Genomic DNA, 18,063 nt, shown 5'->3' with positions numbered 1-18,063 from the left:
CTTTCAGAATACCTAGGAATTAAATTATCTATGGAACATATAGCATAGTAATCAAGATTAGCCATAGTTCAAGGGAAAAAATAATAAAGGAAATAAAGGAAAAAGTCTTTTCTGACTGGAAAAAAAACTTTGGTAGGCAGGCAATGAAACCATCAGTCCTAACACTGCACTTTGGGGGAAGAAAAAAACATTTTTTATTTTTTTTTTAAATTAGCACTTTGTCTTCTCTCCCATTCAATGATGTAAACCAAAAAAGAATCAGTCAAATTTTCAAGTGAGGCTTTTTTATTACAAATTTCACTTGTAACCTAAATGTTTGTGTCTGACTGACAACCTCAGCTAGGTTTATTTTCTATTAGCTTGGAACTTTGGTGTATTTTATTGCTATTTAGTGGTGACCTTTCTAGAAACTTTACACAATTGAGTCCTTTAAAACCTGTCCTGACATGTCAAGAAAAATACTACTTTATTCAAATAAAAAACTGCAGAAATTATGAGTAATATATATTTTCAACATATTTACATAATGAATTCCCCCTTTTTGAGATTGCTGACCTTTAATTAATATTGCTGTTTAGCTTTCATTGTTACATAGAAATACTAATTAAAGTGAAATCATCCTCATGAGGGAGCCTTGGAGATCAGACATTAGCAGAAAATCAGAGAGTAATGAAAACAAATCTTGTATGTTTGTGAGTAGCTAGTATGCTGGGCTCCAGCCCTCAGTTACACATCTTTTACAGTTTAAGTAAGTCTTTACCTCCTATGCTTCAAATTCTCTCAAAGAAAGCTAACACCTCTTGCTTCTGCAGCTTCTTTCTTGATTATTCTATTTTTACAATCTTGGTGTTGGCACTGCTCTCTGCAATCCTGCTTGTATGGTGGACAGCACATCCAGACTCCGCTTTCATGTTGTGGAAACACACATAATGAATGACAACACGCAAAAAACGACTGAAAATGCTCTGAACCTGTGGCAGATTCCTAATTTTAAATGGAAAACGTGAAAATACTAACCCCATGGTCCTTTACTGTGGACAGCCTGTGCTTGTGATAACTATTGATAAGGTCCTAGCTATCAGTGCTTTACTGACACGCCTGTGGAGGTCACTTGTGTTGGTGACAAGGGCGCTGTGGTCCAGGGGCACCGTAGAGCTGCGGCACTCAGCTGGCTGCAGCAGGGGGCTGACCGACCGCAGAGCCTCCTGCACCTGTCTGCACCATCACTGAGCCCTGACTCCATCTGAACTCTAAATGTCTGGGACAGTAGTCATTTTTGTACTTTAAAAGTAATAACACACTTTAGGCTGGTAATAATGCAGTAGGGTTTATTAGTCTTTGCTTCATTGTAAAGTGTGGACCAAATTTTTACTGTGTAAATACCTGTCTTGTGCTACTACATGTACTCTAGAGCACGCACCATTTGTTTCTATAGCAGCACTTAGAAAACAGAAGAATTGAAAGCAATGGTGCAGGTGCTATTATGAAAAATCTGTCAAGATTTTTCAGAGATTACCAGGTGCATTTCAGTACATTTTCTGCAGAAGCCCTTATCTAAGTAAACAAAAATGTAGTACTTGTAATTTGTCACAAAATTTGTATGAAATACAACACAGGGAGAGAACTGTCTTTTTCAGAGACTAGCACAATAGGAAAATAATAACAAACATCAATTACATGGTTGCATTATAGTGTGTATTTGACACCTGCTGACTAATTTCTCGTGCTTTATTTTTTGCTTACCAAGCTCAACAAAACAGTAGTGAAACTACCGTTCTTTCATTATTACTCTAACAAAGACCAGTATTCAAAATCTTCAGAGTTCATTGGTAGGGTCTGATTTCCAGCTTGTCAGAGCTGAGGATGGATTTGGCAGAAACATTATAATGTTCATTCTTTTCAACAATATATGTTATTGAACATGTATACATAGTGTGCATGTATATATTTAATATATATGATAATATATACACAGATATTTGTGCCTCTAGGGCTTTATGTAGTTGCTCTTAGTACATAAAGCATTTACTTGAAATGTACCCCTGTCTAACAAATATAATTCAGTTTGAAAAATCCTGCTCAGTTTGAAAAAGAGTGCTTAGCTATTTGCACTGCAAATCTGTTTTCCTCTTTTGGTTATATCAATATATGTCCCTATGAGTAAAAACAGTCTTCCCCAAATGAAATTTTGTATTCTTTGTCTGCATATTGTCACCTAGAGATTTGAGATTGCTTAGATTTATTTTGACTGGATACGTCTGCTATGAAAACCACTATTCTGCATGTATATTCAGTTTTATCACATTTTCCTATACAGTGTATCTGTATTAAAATCACCATCTCTGCTCCTGACTGTAGAAAACATGAAAATATACAACAGATAGATAGGATATGAGAAATATTCAGAAAGGAAATGAACCTTATCCTAAAAATACAATTAAATACTATCAAAGCCATGATCTGCATGTACAAGTGGAAAAAATCCCAACTTAAATTTCATTCCCACTCGGTTGAAATTGAAGCTCAGTAGAGTGAATTACAGTCTGTATTTCGAGTATTAAGCCAAAGGTACCCATTTAATTTTAGTCAAGATCTCAATACATTTCAATGACATTCTTACTGGTAGTAATTTTTTCCCCAGGTTTCTCCAGTGAAGATCGAGGATATGAGCTCCACTGATAAAAATTTTATCAATTTTTTAATTACAAAGGACATTCCTTGTACATGGAACTTCTAAAATAATGCCTTTATCCTAGGATTATTGCAGAATGGAATCTATTATGACTTTTTTTTCTAATATAGTGGAATTATACATATGGTTTCTTTTTTTTTCTCCTTCTATTTGTATGTAACCACATATTCTACATCATTAAAGGGGTTCAAACCACACTCTCCAGGTGCCAAGTTAAGCACGCAGGCTCATTTTCCATAGATTGAACCAAGTCAAGTCCTCTACAGCTCCTTTTATAATAATTTCACCTATACACTGATGGTGTCCATTAGTATCAATGAAGATTATTTATTATTTACTGATGTTGACATTTCCTAACCCAACCCACAATATCGTTCACATTTTTGAATTCTAAATAAAATTATTCCTATATTTATTTCTATTACAGGCATATATGATGAGTAGTTGTTTGCACTAAATTAAAAGAAAAAATATGCAAAACATCTTGCTATTTGACCACATTACGAATTTGCAGAATACTCTTAGAGCTGCATGTGCACTGTAGGGTTGAGATGATCCAATCTGAAAACACAAATGACACAGTTTCTGGTTCATATGTTAATGGGAATATTGATTAATAAATATAAACATAGTGAAGCTTAAAGTTGATTTTATTGATTGACTCATGTAATAGATTTAAATATTTTATTCAAATTCAGCATGCAAGGTCTATTCATACATTAAAAAATTATTATAGAGAGTAATAAGTATAAAAGATACTATGATCTTGTTATACTATTTATAATCTGGTTTGAGAGTTAGTAGATGATTTTAACAAATCATTTAATATTTAACATATAAAGAGAAAATTGAATAATCATTCCAAAGAAGAACATTGAGGAAATGTTAAAACAATATATTATTCCAGCTGATTAAAAAAAAAGGGTAATCATCAAGATGGATCTGCAAAAAGATAATTAATGGTAAAGAGTCATTTTGTCTTGCAATCCTTTACTGGAAGCCTAATTCTTGCCATGAAACTATCTTCATCCGCTTGAACATCTCATTTGACAAATGTCAAATGACAAATTACCCCAAAGCTGACACAGACAGAAAGATAAGCAGCTATGCTCTGGGATCTGAATTCATACCTCCAGTGCAGGATAAAATGGCATCCATCTCAAAGTTTATGATTCCCAAAATAACAGATCAAAGAGAAATGATATATTCTTTCTGATGGCTCATGAAAGGCACTCTGTGAATACTGTGAGCAAATTAAACATTAGGTATAAAAATCTTCATGGATATACTTTATACAAGTCACAGTGAGCTCCCCAATACATGTCAGCTAAGCACACCTTCACCTACATGCTATGTTCTTTACTTTAGCAAGTCAGTGTGTTTAAAGTAAGGCATTTGCTAACGAGACCTTCTGAAATCAAGTCCGGTGAGAGTTGCATTCCATTGATTTGTTAAGCTCCCTAAGCAGATTGCCAAATAGAAGGCATTAAATCCAAACTGGAATTATCCAGGTGTCTAATCTCATGCTGACTATGAACAATCCCTAAACTAACCATATATAAGTAACCTTCCAATTGCATTAATCTCCTGGAGTTTTCAGGTGTGTTGGCAAACAATTGTGAAAAATGCTCAACCACACATCTGGCTCATGTGATCCCTGTGTTTTCTCAGCTTGTATTTCCTTTGCTGCTATGCTATTTCCTCTTTCTCCCTTTTTTCTGCTTTGGGTGCAAATGTGTGGTAAATTAGAAATCCATAAAATCTGTGCTGGAAACACAGAGCTTTCTTATTCTGTAATTCTCTGGAATAAAGGAGATATCAGAAGATCTATTTATCTTCTGTCTCTGAGGCATCTTCTTCAGCTTCACAGAGCTCTGTCATATATTGATATATTTGTTTGCTGCTGTGCAAAAATGTCAGGCACGCTCTGTGATCCCTCTTTACTGATTAATATAAAACACTGTACAGACTCCCAAAATAACTCAAATAACTCAACCTCATGAGATCCAGAAAACTACCCATACATGCTGATTTATTGCAGAGCAGTAGTGTTATTTCATGATGAATACTGTGTCCTACAGTTATTTAGCTGCAGGACCTCATGGGGAACACTGCCACTTCCTTCCTGCCTGCAGACCCAACCTCTCTTCCATTAAGAACCAGGCTTGGAGCTGGGGAGAGGGCACATGTACCCAGTATTTAACTCCCACACATGGAGTTAAAATACAGTGAGCATGATAGAATTCATACAACATACCAGGAACTGTGCAGGGTCCCAGAACAACAATTGTGTGACAGACTGTGCACCTGAATAGATGCCACTACAGCCATCAGCTGTCAAAAATCAAGTTATGCCATTTAGCCAAGTCTATCTATCAATACTTATGAACCCATTAACTCTATTGGATTGCATCTTACATTTTCTGCTGTAGAAACAGCTAACCAGTCATCCCAGCTGAATTAATCTCTATGCTTTTAGGAGCAAGAATATTCAAAGAGTATCGGATGAGCCTGAGTCCTGTGAGACATTTACAGAGCTCCTATGGTAGCAAAAAGAGTAATTGTTGCTCACCACATCTATTGCACAGGTCACTGTGCTACCTGGGCTTTACAGTAATGCTGTCCATTCGACATCTGTATGAGCAGTGGACACCATGAGACAAATTTATACTCTTAAGTGCTATGGAGCAGGAACCATGTTACAGTATTTTTTTTTCTAACAAAATGGCATCCTGGTCCTTTACTGGAGGTCTGTTGGGAGCATTGTAGTGCGGTAATAATCATAGCAAAAATGTGCAATAGAAGCACTTCAATATGGAAGTGAAGACAGAATATATTGCTACTAAATAAATGACTATATATTTATATTTCTGCAGCAATCTAAATTGCAGTTAAGGTTCATCCACAGTTGTTAATGCATAGGAAAATACAATCTCCCCAAAGGCAAAAGTCTGAAGACTTAGGCCACAGGTATTAAAAAAATGAGAATATAACATTTGAAGGGAAGAATAGTATAAGTGTTTGTAATAGAATTTGTAGCTCTATTTCTTATTTTTACATTACAGTAGTAGCACCTAATTTGTTTTCACAATGAGCAACCTATAAAATAAATGCTTTTAAAACACAGACCCACACAAGTGAAAGAATATACTGGATTAGGTATATACTCATTTTGATGAAGATGCTAATTTTATGGAAAGTTTGTGCTTCAAGGTCTAAAGGAAACTGGGAATTTTTAATCTCCAGTCATCATTTATTCAGTAAAACAAGGCATTAAATCACCCAAGTTTCTAATCATTGGGGACTAAGTTTTCATTAAATCAAATATTTCTGTCAGACATAAAAATGAAGTAGATTTGAAGAGATTTGCAAAAAAACATTTCAAATATTTATCTCACTGCTCTTTTAATGTATATTTAAACAATTGCATCATAGCTGCACAGCAGGTTTTGGGAGAAGAGTAAAGAATGTGAAAGTAGCAAGTCACAGTTTGACATTGCTTTTTGCCTTTTGTCATGCTCCCTTAAGCATTATTTTAGTAAAATTAATTTTTTTTCTTTTAATGCAAATAACAGCTTACAGAAGTTTAAGAGTAATTTGTGCATGTTCTTATTGGTACACAGCAATGTGTCATAGCAAAAAATGGAGAGACTGCAAACAATCTCAGGTTATTTTATGAATAAATTGAGTAGAACAAGACTCTACTCTTCAATGATAAACCTGTGACACTGGGATTTACTCTAGTCACAAATCCTTATATAACAAATCCCATAAAAATTTAACAAGTAAATAAAAAGAAGAAGAACTAATTAGCCATGACACAAGGTTCTGAGAAAAAAATCAAAATTGCAGTGGAGATACTTAGCAGCCAGAATTTTTCATCTCAGTTCAAGAGTCTGAATCCTTCCCTAACAGAAGTAAAACTCTGAAGCAGCTGAATCCATTCATACTTGGGATCTTAGAATAGTTAGAAAATATAACCAGAAATAACAATTGTATTTATGACATAATATTCAAAAGAATATAAAAATACATAGAAAAAATATATACAAGCTAGCAACTATTCAATATCAAACATTTTATTAAAACTATTAATCAAACTGGCTTTGTTAAGGAATAAAAGTCTTCATTCTTCAGCTACATTTTTCCTTAAGTGCTCCATGAACCCGTGAGCACAGACCATGAATCCTGTCTTACAAACTGGTGTCTTCTAAAGCACACATGGGAAGCATTCAACTTAGACAAAATGACAGTGCAAAATGAGAACATGACATCAGTATTTTAGGATTTATGACAGGTGATTGCATGCTAAATGGAGGGGAAAAAGAACACAGCATTTCAGGATGCCTTTTGAAAACACTCTAAGACATTTAGGCAGCAACAGATTTCTGCTCTGCAAAACCATTTCAGTGAAGAAGACCAAAGCTGGTGAACATATTTAATAGACATTTCTGCATTGCACACACTACACTGTGGTAAATACATAAATAGGCTTAAGTCACTATGATTTTTGTACAAAAATACTGTTATCTGCAAAATCATTATCTGCTTTCATGGTAGAAAATATATGTTTTTTAGTTGCCAAAGTATGAAGATTTTTCTCTGTGGTAGAAGATTATGGAAGTTGTACTAAGAAACCACTCTTGCAAATGCAGTAGTAATGTTCACCTCAAATATGTCAATATTTGTCAATAGAAATTATTGTTCTTCAGTTGCTATCTGGAAAATGTGTTGAATTTTAGACCTATTCTGCTCTGTATTTTAGTGAAACATGAAATTAGTGAAAAAAAGAGATGCGAATGCAAAATCAGTCCTGCTGCCCTGAATATCCACAAAGGATTTTAGTGGGTTTTTTTTCTCCTCTGAGAACTCAGATTAGAATTAATTGAGGACAAAATGAAATAGTTATGGCAACTTAGCTGACTATTTCTCGTGCTTAGTTCTTTTTCACTTTGTAAAAAAATTAGGCAATGAAGGATATGGTGCTGTTGTATTTTCAACCTCTTCAGTTGCCATGCTACACATACTAATTCCAATGTGCAGAGAAATAAATGAATGCTGTAAAGTATGTAGTATAAGAAATAACCATCAAAAAAAAAAATCATCATTTTGCATCACTGCCACATTTAAAACTTAAGGGCAACAATAACTTTCTGCAGGGGTAACATTTAACTAGATGACTAAGGTTAAAGACAGAATAAAAAGCAATTATGTATAGCATCTAAAAATTACATTTGAAATCAAGATATTTTTAATTATGTGCAACTTTGCAGAAAAGATATATTTTGCTACATGTACACAGACATTTAAAATTAAAGTTCAGACCACAAAGAATATCTCTTTAGAGTCAGACCTCTGCAAATCTATAGCTTAAAAAGACATTTCAAAAAATTAACATGTAGGGGAGAGTTCAGAAAGCAGTAACTTGCAGTGGCATGATTCTGAGAAAATATGGTGAAAGGAGATACTATAGAGGAAGGGTGTTTCAGATTCTTTGCAAAAAAATGTATGTCTCAAGTCACCAGAAATAGATATAAGTCATCTGCCTGGCCTTCAGAAAAACAAAGTCCCTGAATTCCACCCAGTTTCATCCAAAGTTTGGATATCTATAATTTCTGAATTCTGGATTGATGAAATTTTGTGTAAATTATATGTTCAACAAATGCACATGCTATTTTTCCCAGCAAACCAGTCTTTTTACAAAACTTCTACTTCAAAAATCACTTTGAACTGTATTTACACAGCAAGCCTAAGGCCAACAAGAAACCCCTGTAAAAAAGATGCCTTAACCTAACTGTAAATGAAGAAGCTAGGCATACAAATATGCAACCATGGGTAAAAATGACATGCCACATTTAGCTAAGATTTCACTTTGAAATACATATATATATTAAATACTATAGAATATTTCATTAGCAGTTATGATACCACAGTCATGTCTGCAGCATCCCTCATGATTAGAGTCAAAACTTTCCTCAGCTGTAACAAGTTTTACTACATTTTTTACTGTTTTCTTGACTTGCCCTGAGTAGCAGAAGTTTGGCAATTAACATGGTATTTGGAAGTTCTTTGCCGAATAAGTGGATACATTTTCTGCTGTCTCTGGTATGGAACATAAGGAATCAGAAATTGCAAACCACCCTCTCTTTTCAGTGATGAGTGCTTTCATAAATGCTATAAAATTAACATTAGGGCACCGTAATGAATAAACTAACCCACTGTCAGGAAGAAACTCACTGCCTAAACAGGAGAACATAATGAGTTACATGAAACAGTGAGCTATGATCAAAAACTCCTGCAAGATCTCTGAGAGCTCCAGGAGTTAAATTTAGCCTCAAAGTCAAGTAAACCTCTGCAGAAGCAATTGTAACAAAAAGGCTTTAAAAGGAAGCTTGAGTGTTTTAAAATATAATCTATGTGTCAGAGATTATAGGCATTTGGAAACAGCATTGGCAATTGGAACAAATGCTGAGGAAAAGCGTACGGTAGTACAGTGATATATGTAGTCAAACCAGTTGTTTCTCTAATTTAATATTCTACAGTCCCAATGTTTACCAGGTTCCTAAAGAGTATCTTTGAGGTAATAAATGTAAGTAAAGCTGTATTTTTCATGCCACAGTTTCTACTGTGGAAAGATGAGGAAAGATGGAAAAACCAGTGTATTAACCAGAAAGAAAATAGGGTTTTGGAATGCCACTTATCATATGATTCTTATTAACACAAAAGGATGTTGCAAGGGATCAATAATTGTTTAAAATGAACAGGAGAAAATTTATGTGCAAATTAAACGCAGCCATTAAAAAAATAATGATTCCATTATAGTATTAACTATGTATAAAACATGATTTTACAAAAAAACCTTGGAAAAAACTTTAAAGGTTTTTTTGTTTTTTGGAACTATTTGTTGAAGGCACTGGGAAACAGGGAAATCTGTTAATGGAAACTGCAATAGTTGCCATTTAACACTGCACATTGCTGCAGAAATGGATTTAAAAGTGTCACTAAAAGGGTCATGGTCTATAATCTATATGTTCTTGAACTGTGAAAGCTGCTAGCACTTGGGTTTCTGGGAATACATGGCATTAATAACTAACCTCAGCGTGTTGTTTGCATGTGTGTAGTTTAGCATACTTTTAACAAAGATTCACATTTGTAATGGTAATAAGAGTATTTCTAAAGCTGTGGAACAAAAGTCGTTATCTTGTCAGTATTTTCAACATTAAAGTTAAATCCCATTAAGATCATGAATCACAAAACTGAAGATAAACCCACATCCCACTTCTCTTGCCAATGAGACTCATCTCAAATTAGTATGTAAAAAGGAATCTAGTTAGCAGATTGTTGTTCAGCTTTGCAAATATTCATACACTCACTGAAAAACATCACATTTCCCTTGAAGAACACTATTATACCACTGAGCTTTGTTATTGGATGTCCCACTTGCATCTTGTCTAATTGCTAACTGCAAATTATAAGCCTCAGCAATAAAATGATTTGAAGAGACCATGGGTTACATCGAAGAAGATGAGAACCAGCATAATTTTAAAAGCACCCAAGGGGTAAGCAAATGTAGCTATGTTTTACAGTAATTTTAATTAAAAACAGGAGGTAAATTTCTCAAAAAAATTGTTAACAGTATCTTCTATTCATCTTACCTACAACAGACATAATGAACAGGACATCTACCAGTTGTGAACTAGTAATGGTCTTGAGTGTAAGCAGAAATGAAAAAAAAAATGCAGGATGAACATGGAATTTTATTACTGTAGACAGTTACCTTGCCCTTGTCTGCACAAAAACTCACTAACAGCAATTCAGTTTGCTGCTATGTACAATGGCCCCTTCCAACAGTCACTAATCAGCTGCAGCAAAATAAAATATAGTCAAATAACCTTTTCCCCAGGAAAACATATATTTAAAGAATTTTTAATCCACTCTTTAATAAAATATAAGCTTTAATAAAATATAAGCCCATAAGATGAAAACCCTTCTCTGTTTCTACACAAGGATTTGTGTAACTACATGTAAACATTAGCTACACAAGCTGAGTTCCTCCAACAGGTCCAAATGTCCATCTGAATTGCTCTGGAGTTTAGAGTCAAGGTGTGTTTCTATTGCCTATCCAATATTAAGTGCTTTTTAAGACTGTGTTAGCACCTAGAGCTGAAATCAGCTCTGCCATTTACAGATGATTTCACTCCCTTTGTTATGTCTGTAATATGCCACAAAGCCTGTTAAATGAGAGTTTAGTTACCACCTAATGGTGGAAAGCTACAGTTGTTCTCTCCCAATTTTTTTTATTTTACTTTTTTATTTTTATTTCCAATAAATTTCTGCAGTTTCTCACTGTTGCTGTGTCAGAGCCACAGCCACAAGCTTTCAGAGAGAGGTAATATCTTAACATATACATTTCTACTGCTTTTTATCTGATACTTGTCATATACCGAAACATAATTTGTTAAATCAGGGAACCAATTTACTGTTATCAGTTTATGTTTAGATATAGTCCTGAATATAGTACACTCTTAGAATGAGAAAATGGATATTAAAGAAAATATTAATTTTCCTGGGAGAAGAGACACTGAGACAGGAATACAGAAATTACTGAAAACCATCTATTCAATTCCCCTAGAAACTTAGCCCATTTATTTTCATATATAATACAATAATTTTTTTAAGTGCTTTATTGCCTGTGTATTTACTGTGGAATTTAGCATAAAACTAGACTTAAATACTACAGTGTTCTAATTAATTTTGTCTTACTCAAATAACTAATTGTGTGAAAATTATCTGAACTCTTGCTCAAATGCATAACTGTTTGAAAATAATCCACTTGTTCTCTTCAACATCTCTTCCAATTTCACTCTTTTTTCATTATTATTTAAATGAATTTCAGCTTCAAAAGTCCCTCAAAGGAAACTGGAACAATATTCAGATTGTGTTATTGGTTATGCTATGCTTCATTGATTCAGTGTCCTTCTATATGTCTTTAGTGTCACGTAGACACAAACTTGGTATAATATTTCTAACGATTTGGGGCAAGAAAAGGTATGGAAGTCCTATTTCAATTTAATTTCATTGTGCATGCTTTTATTCCTTACTGTCAAAAAAAGTTTCACTAAATTTTTAAAATTCCAAATAGCAAGGCAATGCTCTAAAGACCTGATCCTATGCCCAGTGAAGTGAACTTAGATTTAATTGGATCATGAGCAGGAGGGACTGGAGGAGTGCGATGCATCTCATTGGTTTGACTGACCAAAAGGACTGCTTGCTATTTAACAAACACTAGTGCAAATAACAGATTACACAGCATAGTGTAACTAGATAATTTGAACACAACTTTTCTGGATCCTTCTGAAAGAAGAATCTTATTTTTGAGCAGATGAAGTGCATTTACTTCAGAGAGCAAAGGGATGAATCAAAATAGCACATTAATAGGTTTATATTTTATCATACTTATAAAAAATGAAGTACTAATATCTCAATTGAAGATCCTGTTTTTAAGAAGTAACTTTAAGAAAGTACCTTTTCCAGTTTAAATTAGTAAAAAAATACTTTAGGAGTATTTTTCACATTCTACTTTACATTGTCACACATTTTTCTGAATTATGGGTATTCTACTTTTCAAGAATTATTTGGTAGCATTTGAGATGGTCTGTGGCTTCTTTCAATTGCTGTTTTAAGCCTGAATAAAATGACATCAGAAAATGGCCATAACCCAAAATAGTTTTAATCCAACTTGCTTATCTGGCTTATTTTTAATTGTGTTAAAAGCACACGTCAGGTGGATTCAGAACATGATGGGAATAGTAAAGTGACCAGAAGACTTCATTTTTTAAAGTTTGTGGCCTCAAAATCACCTTTCCAGGGTGCAGAATTCCTTTCTATATGTGTGTAGTGTACAGCTGTTTGTTCAATACAACAACATGTTTTGCTGTTCACCCTTTCAAACAAAAGAGAACAGTCTGAAAAGAGGAAAAAATCTCCTGTCCAAGTTCACAATAGTTACATGGCACCACAGTACACCATGATACACTGCAGTTATAAGGGAAGAGACAAACCTACATTTCATGGTCATCCATAATCCTTCCTTCATCAATGTTAACATTTATATAATGAGTATATATACGTGTGTGTGTGTTTTACTTATAGTAAAAAGGAAATTCAGGTTACTGAATTGTTTATAGTATCTGACATATTTGTTGGTTCACTCCTTTTGCAAGTCCAGTAAGAAATGTGGGAATCTGTCACTAGCTCTTGGATTTTAGCTTGCTCACAAGGGAAGAGAAGAAGGGAATAAAGAACTAAACAGAAGGTTGTATTAATCTTACAACCACCTTAAACAAACCTCACTGAGAAGCTTACTCAGATGTAATTTTTTCTTTGGTTTTGTTTTGTTTTGTTTGTTTGTTTGTTTTATTGGGGTTTTTTTCTGACAGTTTTGAGGAAAGTGACAGGGAACACATGGGACAGAGTATTATAGAGATTTAACCTCAAAAGGGGAGAAAGTGTTTTATGTTACCTCCTGGTTAGCAGCAGCTAGTTCTTCTTCCAGTGCAGAGACTCTTTCTAAAGAAACCCTCAGTCGTTCCCTTACCTAGAAGAAAAATCAAAATATGTGCAGTAACGTAATTTCTATTAGTCTTTAAAGATTATATAATCTGCCATATGCTCTACTGTATGCCCTGCCACTCCATTTGCAGGCATGTGTGTTGAACCCTTTCATGAGACATACTGTGTAGTAAACATTTAAACCTAACTACAGGAAAACTTAACCCATTAAAAGAGGTGTCAAACTTTAAATGCCACACTGCTGTTCCACAGTCTGCCTCTAATTTTATAGAATACACAGCAAACGAAAATATTTAAGACCACATTTGGCATAAAACTAAAACTTTCAGAAACATCTTTTACAAAGGATAAGGAAAAAAACATTTGCAGATGTTTTAAGTTCACTCCGTGGAAGATAACTAAACTGTTTATAGTAACTGAATGCAATAAATTCATTGAAAAATAACTTTCAGCATTGCCTTCAGGCACATATACTAGAGATTTTTATATCATCATGCATTTGTTTCAGTTTTGCAAAAAGTCATAGGCTTCAATCTCTTTGGCTGTAAGCGCTGCTTTGGGACAGGATGATTGAGAGAAAATTCACAAGCAGGCAGTTGTAAAAAGTCAAAATGAAATACAATGAGTTGGCAACTTGAAATTTTTTCTGAAACATCTATGTATTCAAGCCCAAGTGTTTTATAAAGGAGCATGTATTTTAAAAAATACGTTATAATATGTCTAACACTGACATTCACTTTGAAGGGTGTTAGAATTTGCAAACCAACTAGGCCGCATTACTGAGGATGTCACAGCTCTAAGAGAAGCTGGAACAAGAAGAATGATCCTTAAACTTTACACACTCTGGCACTGTAGAACTGAATCCTAGTGGGTTTTATACAGCCATTTTAGAGCTTGAAAACAACACTCCCTGTAAACAACAGACAGCTCCAGAGACACGATTTTTATATGGCACTTCAGCAAAACTAGGTAGAGAATTAACGTTTCTATTCTGACTATCAAGCTGTTATATTCAAATACATTTATTTTCATTCTTGGCCTATTGTCAGTGACAACATTGAACAGTACCAGTGTAACACCGAGCAACAGTTGGAAGCTGTTTCCTTTGTCCTGCCTTGCCTTACCTTACCTCACCTCCCTTCCATGTACACAGTTAATACACTGCCTTTTTTTATAATGACTTAACCAAAATTGCAGTCTGATGGCTCTTATTTGTTCTCTGAATCTAGCAGTTGCTAAAGGAACTGAAACCAACTCTGCCTTGGCACAGAAAATATATTTTTTCCTTTCATCTGACCAGTGAACAACAAATTCAGATTCGCATTTGCCACAGTGACATTGGAAATGTTGCAACTAATTCTTCATTTTCAAACATAAATAACAGCTATTAAAATTGAGAGAAATCTTTGATTCTATTAGAAAAAAAATAAAGAATTACATCCGCACTCCAATCAGAAGGAGAAATCTGCTCTGCTTTACAATCCAGAAGCACTAACTTTATTTCTCATTTTACATTTCTTTCTCAGTCATACACAAATGTATTGCAAAGGATTTTTTATTGGATTCCCTCTTCAACTTTATGTTTAGAGCAAAAAAAATCCCAAATAGAACCATCTTCATTCTGTAAGATGTGGGAAAGAGTATTATTCCAGATCACTATCTTGTTAAAGAAAAAGGAACTGGAATAAATGCCAACTATTTTTATCCGACAATTTTTTTTTTTTTTTACTATGATGAATACAAATTCATGATTAGTATATTATACTGTTTTCTGTTTTCTGGAAGTGACAGCAAGTGAGTAACTATAGTTCATAAGAATTATCTTAGTGAGATCATGTGTATCACTTCAGAAGTTACACTGCTTAAATTTCATATGATTCTTCAATGTATTTGTATTTTCTTGGGCACATGATAGAGCTTTACTAAAAAAAGGTTTCACCAAGTAAGACTAATCAGATGTCAACTGATCTAACAGAAATGCTATCATAAGCATTTTTAAAGGGCAAATACCTGGAGAATAGAAGGCTCTGGGGAGAACTTCCAGTTTCTAAAAGGGCTTACAAGAGAGCTGAAGAGGGACTTTTTACAAGGGCAGGTAGTGACAGAACAAGGTGCAATGGATTCAAACTCAAAGAGGACAGATTTAGATTAGATATTGGGAAGAAATTATTTACTGTGAAGGTGGTGAGATACTGGAAGAGGTTGCCCAGATAAGCTGTGAATGCCCCATCTCTGGAAGTGCTCAAGGCCAGTTTGGATGGGGCCTAGAGCAACATGGTCCAGTGAATGGTGTCCCTAACACGGCAGTGAGTTCAAACTAGGTGATTTTTAATTATTTCTTTCAGTCAAAAGGGTTTTGTGATTTTATGATTGTAGTGTCACAGACACAGCAGAAAAGGGTTGCTCTCTCCATGCTAGAGGGTGTATCCAACATATGCCCAGATGACTGGGTATTCTTCTGGCTTTTAAATGCAACCACATTATCTTTAAATGTAACATAGTCAATGTCATGTTAGCACTGCTGTCAGTGCAAAATATCACCCATCTTTCTCTGTCTCCTAGCAACAGCTTCCCACTTTTTTGCTTGCTGTCAAATTTTTTCTTCATTCTCTTCAGATCTGCAGCCCATAAAGAGCTTTTAAAAAAAACACTTGCACACTAGGATTTAATCACTTTTTTCCATGAGCAGTCTATTGAATAAAAGTTCTCCTTGTTACCTTTTAATAAATAAAAAGATAGTGACAACGATGACACGAATAGGCTAATTTTATTTGCAAGAATATTAAGTATACTTTTCTGCCATTAATTAATCTTAAGAGAACCAGTGGGGTTTTGATTCTTAGCTAAGACAGTAACATCCGGTAGCTGCTTTCCACTGGGAAGATCAACTGGACATTTTTCTCATAACACTGACCAAAAAACTGGGTTTGGAGAAGTTGCTTCAGTTTCTTCTTTCCAAATGCACATTTTAAATGTTGAACCCAAAATAGAAAAAATGTCTGCAGAACAACAAACATGTTTGGACAGATATTAGAAGTTAACTATAATTATAGAATGGCACGAGTAAGGTAATAATTTTTCTGTCTTTTGTTCTTCCTGAATTGCATATAGGGACAATGTACTTCCTGACCTACTCTATACTAAATGTCTATTCTAACCATGAAGTTAACATGAGGTTCTGTTTTTTATTCAGTTGTAATGATTTCTAGGAAATACTGTCATCGCTTGCTCTTTTATAAACAATACCATGTATATTCATATATAGTATCACAAAATATTTCATAGTGCTGTCTTACATTAGTTCCACAACTTTTCATTGCATGAAAAAAAACACAACAAAGAAAGATATCAGCTACTTAGCAGTGGTAAGAGAAGTATTTGAGAACTGTAGCATTAAGAAAGACAGGGTGAATAACTGAAGGGAGGTTTTCACTTTACAAATACTGCTGCGAATTTCAACTGACTTGTGCAATAGCAAAGGCTATAAGAAGTGTTGTCAGAATTTCACATTGGTCCTACTCCCAATCACTCCTGAGTTCTAGTGTTTAAAACTTCACATTTTTTTTAACAATGCTTGTTGTTTGTGAGATATAACCTAACCTTATACTTAGGTATAACAGTTGCTGAATTTAACTTCTGATATGCTGAAAATGTAAAATTGCTAGCAGAACTGCCCATGTGCTTTTTTATTGTATTTCTGAAAATGTTAGAATAATTAGGTATACAAAATTTTTTTGAAAATATGTATAGTTTCTGTCAAATTACATTTCTAAATAATAATAATGATAATAATAATAATAATAATAATAAATATGGTTAGTGTGGTATCAATTTCATTTGCTGTGACACAGCTTATCCAAGAAGACATAATGAAATTTCTCTGAGGGACACATAAAATGGTGAATATTTCTAAACTAAATTCAGTCTTTGATTATCCTCATGCCCTAAAGCGAAAATTCTCCCAAAATACACTAAAACTGCAAAAATAGTCTGTAAAGACTTTTGTTTGGTGCTGCTAAGATCTCATAAAAATAATGGGGTAAGACTAAAAGCATATTCTTACTACTGCCTACTTACTAGGAGGTACCTACTGGGTTCAGCCAAACAGGACTGTCTCTCACACAGGAAGGTCATGACAAGCTTTCATTCTCCAGGGTTGGGGTATGGGGATAATGAGAGGGATGCTGAAGGAGCTGTCAGACACTGAAATAACTGCAATGATAGCCATGTTTGCTCAGAATAATGCAATCACAGCTGTGATCTCTCTGTGGTGATCTATCTTTTGGACAAAAGGTAAAAGCAAAGCCCAGGTTTCACGTAATATATAGAAAGCCAATAGACTTTGAAAAAGGTTAAGGTATCATTCCAGATTCTTTCCATACTTAAGTAGGCCTGCCTAGAAATGGATATATTTTATTTCTCACTTTCCAATCTGTTAGTAGGTTTCATTGCATTTTGTTATAGTAATGAGGATGGTTTTGTAGTTTTTGTACTGTGCATGTAGCAATCCTTTCATGATCAGTCATGTTTTGTGGCAGAGTTTGTTACCCTTCAGGATGTTTTAGTGTAGGAAGTGAAAGCATGAAAGAAAATTTGCATTTAGGAAGAATTTTAATATTTTCTTTATATTTTTGTTAGTTTAAAGGGCAAAAATTTTATGAAAATATTTTGTTATGCTTTTCCAAGAATGTAACAGCTACATTAATAGTTTCAGTGTCAAAATTTTTTTGTGAAGAAAAAAATTAAAGTTTTCATTATTCATTTGCAAAGAATCATGATACATTTCCAGTGCACTTTTG

At 34.2% G+C, this 18,063-nt stretch overlaps 1 protein-coding gene across 14 annotated transcripts in view; it reads right to left on the bottom strand.

Annotated features, from left to right (window-relative positions):
- Nucleotides 1-18,063, bottom strand: part of PPFIA2 (PTPRF interacting protein alpha 2) — a 294,096-nt gene that overhangs the window by 86,014 nt on the left and 190,019 nt on the right. For 12 of the 14 annotated variants that reach the window (XM_048302575.1, XM_048302562.1, XM_048302563.1 and 9 more), the window contains one exon: nucleotides 13,215-13,289. The exons of the other annotated variants lie outside the window; for them this stretch is intronic. In XM_048302575.1, coding sequence (XP_048158532.1) covers nucleotides 13,215-13,289 — 75 coding nt within the window. The remainder of the gene's footprint in view (nucleotides 1-13,214; nucleotides 13,290-18,063) is intronic. 14 annotated transcript variants of the gene reach the window in all.

Source organism: Corvus hawaiiensis, chromosome 4 (assembly GCF_020740725.1).
Source record: "Corvus hawaiiensis isolate bCorHaw1 chromosome 4, bCorHaw1.pri.cur, whole genome shotgun sequence".
Lineage (NCBI taxonomy): Eukaryota > Metazoa > Chordata > Aves > Passeriformes > Corvidae > Corvus > Corvus hawaiiensis.
Note: the sequence above shows the minus strand (reverse complement) of the source record. Positions and strands in the feature narration are given on the sequence as shown.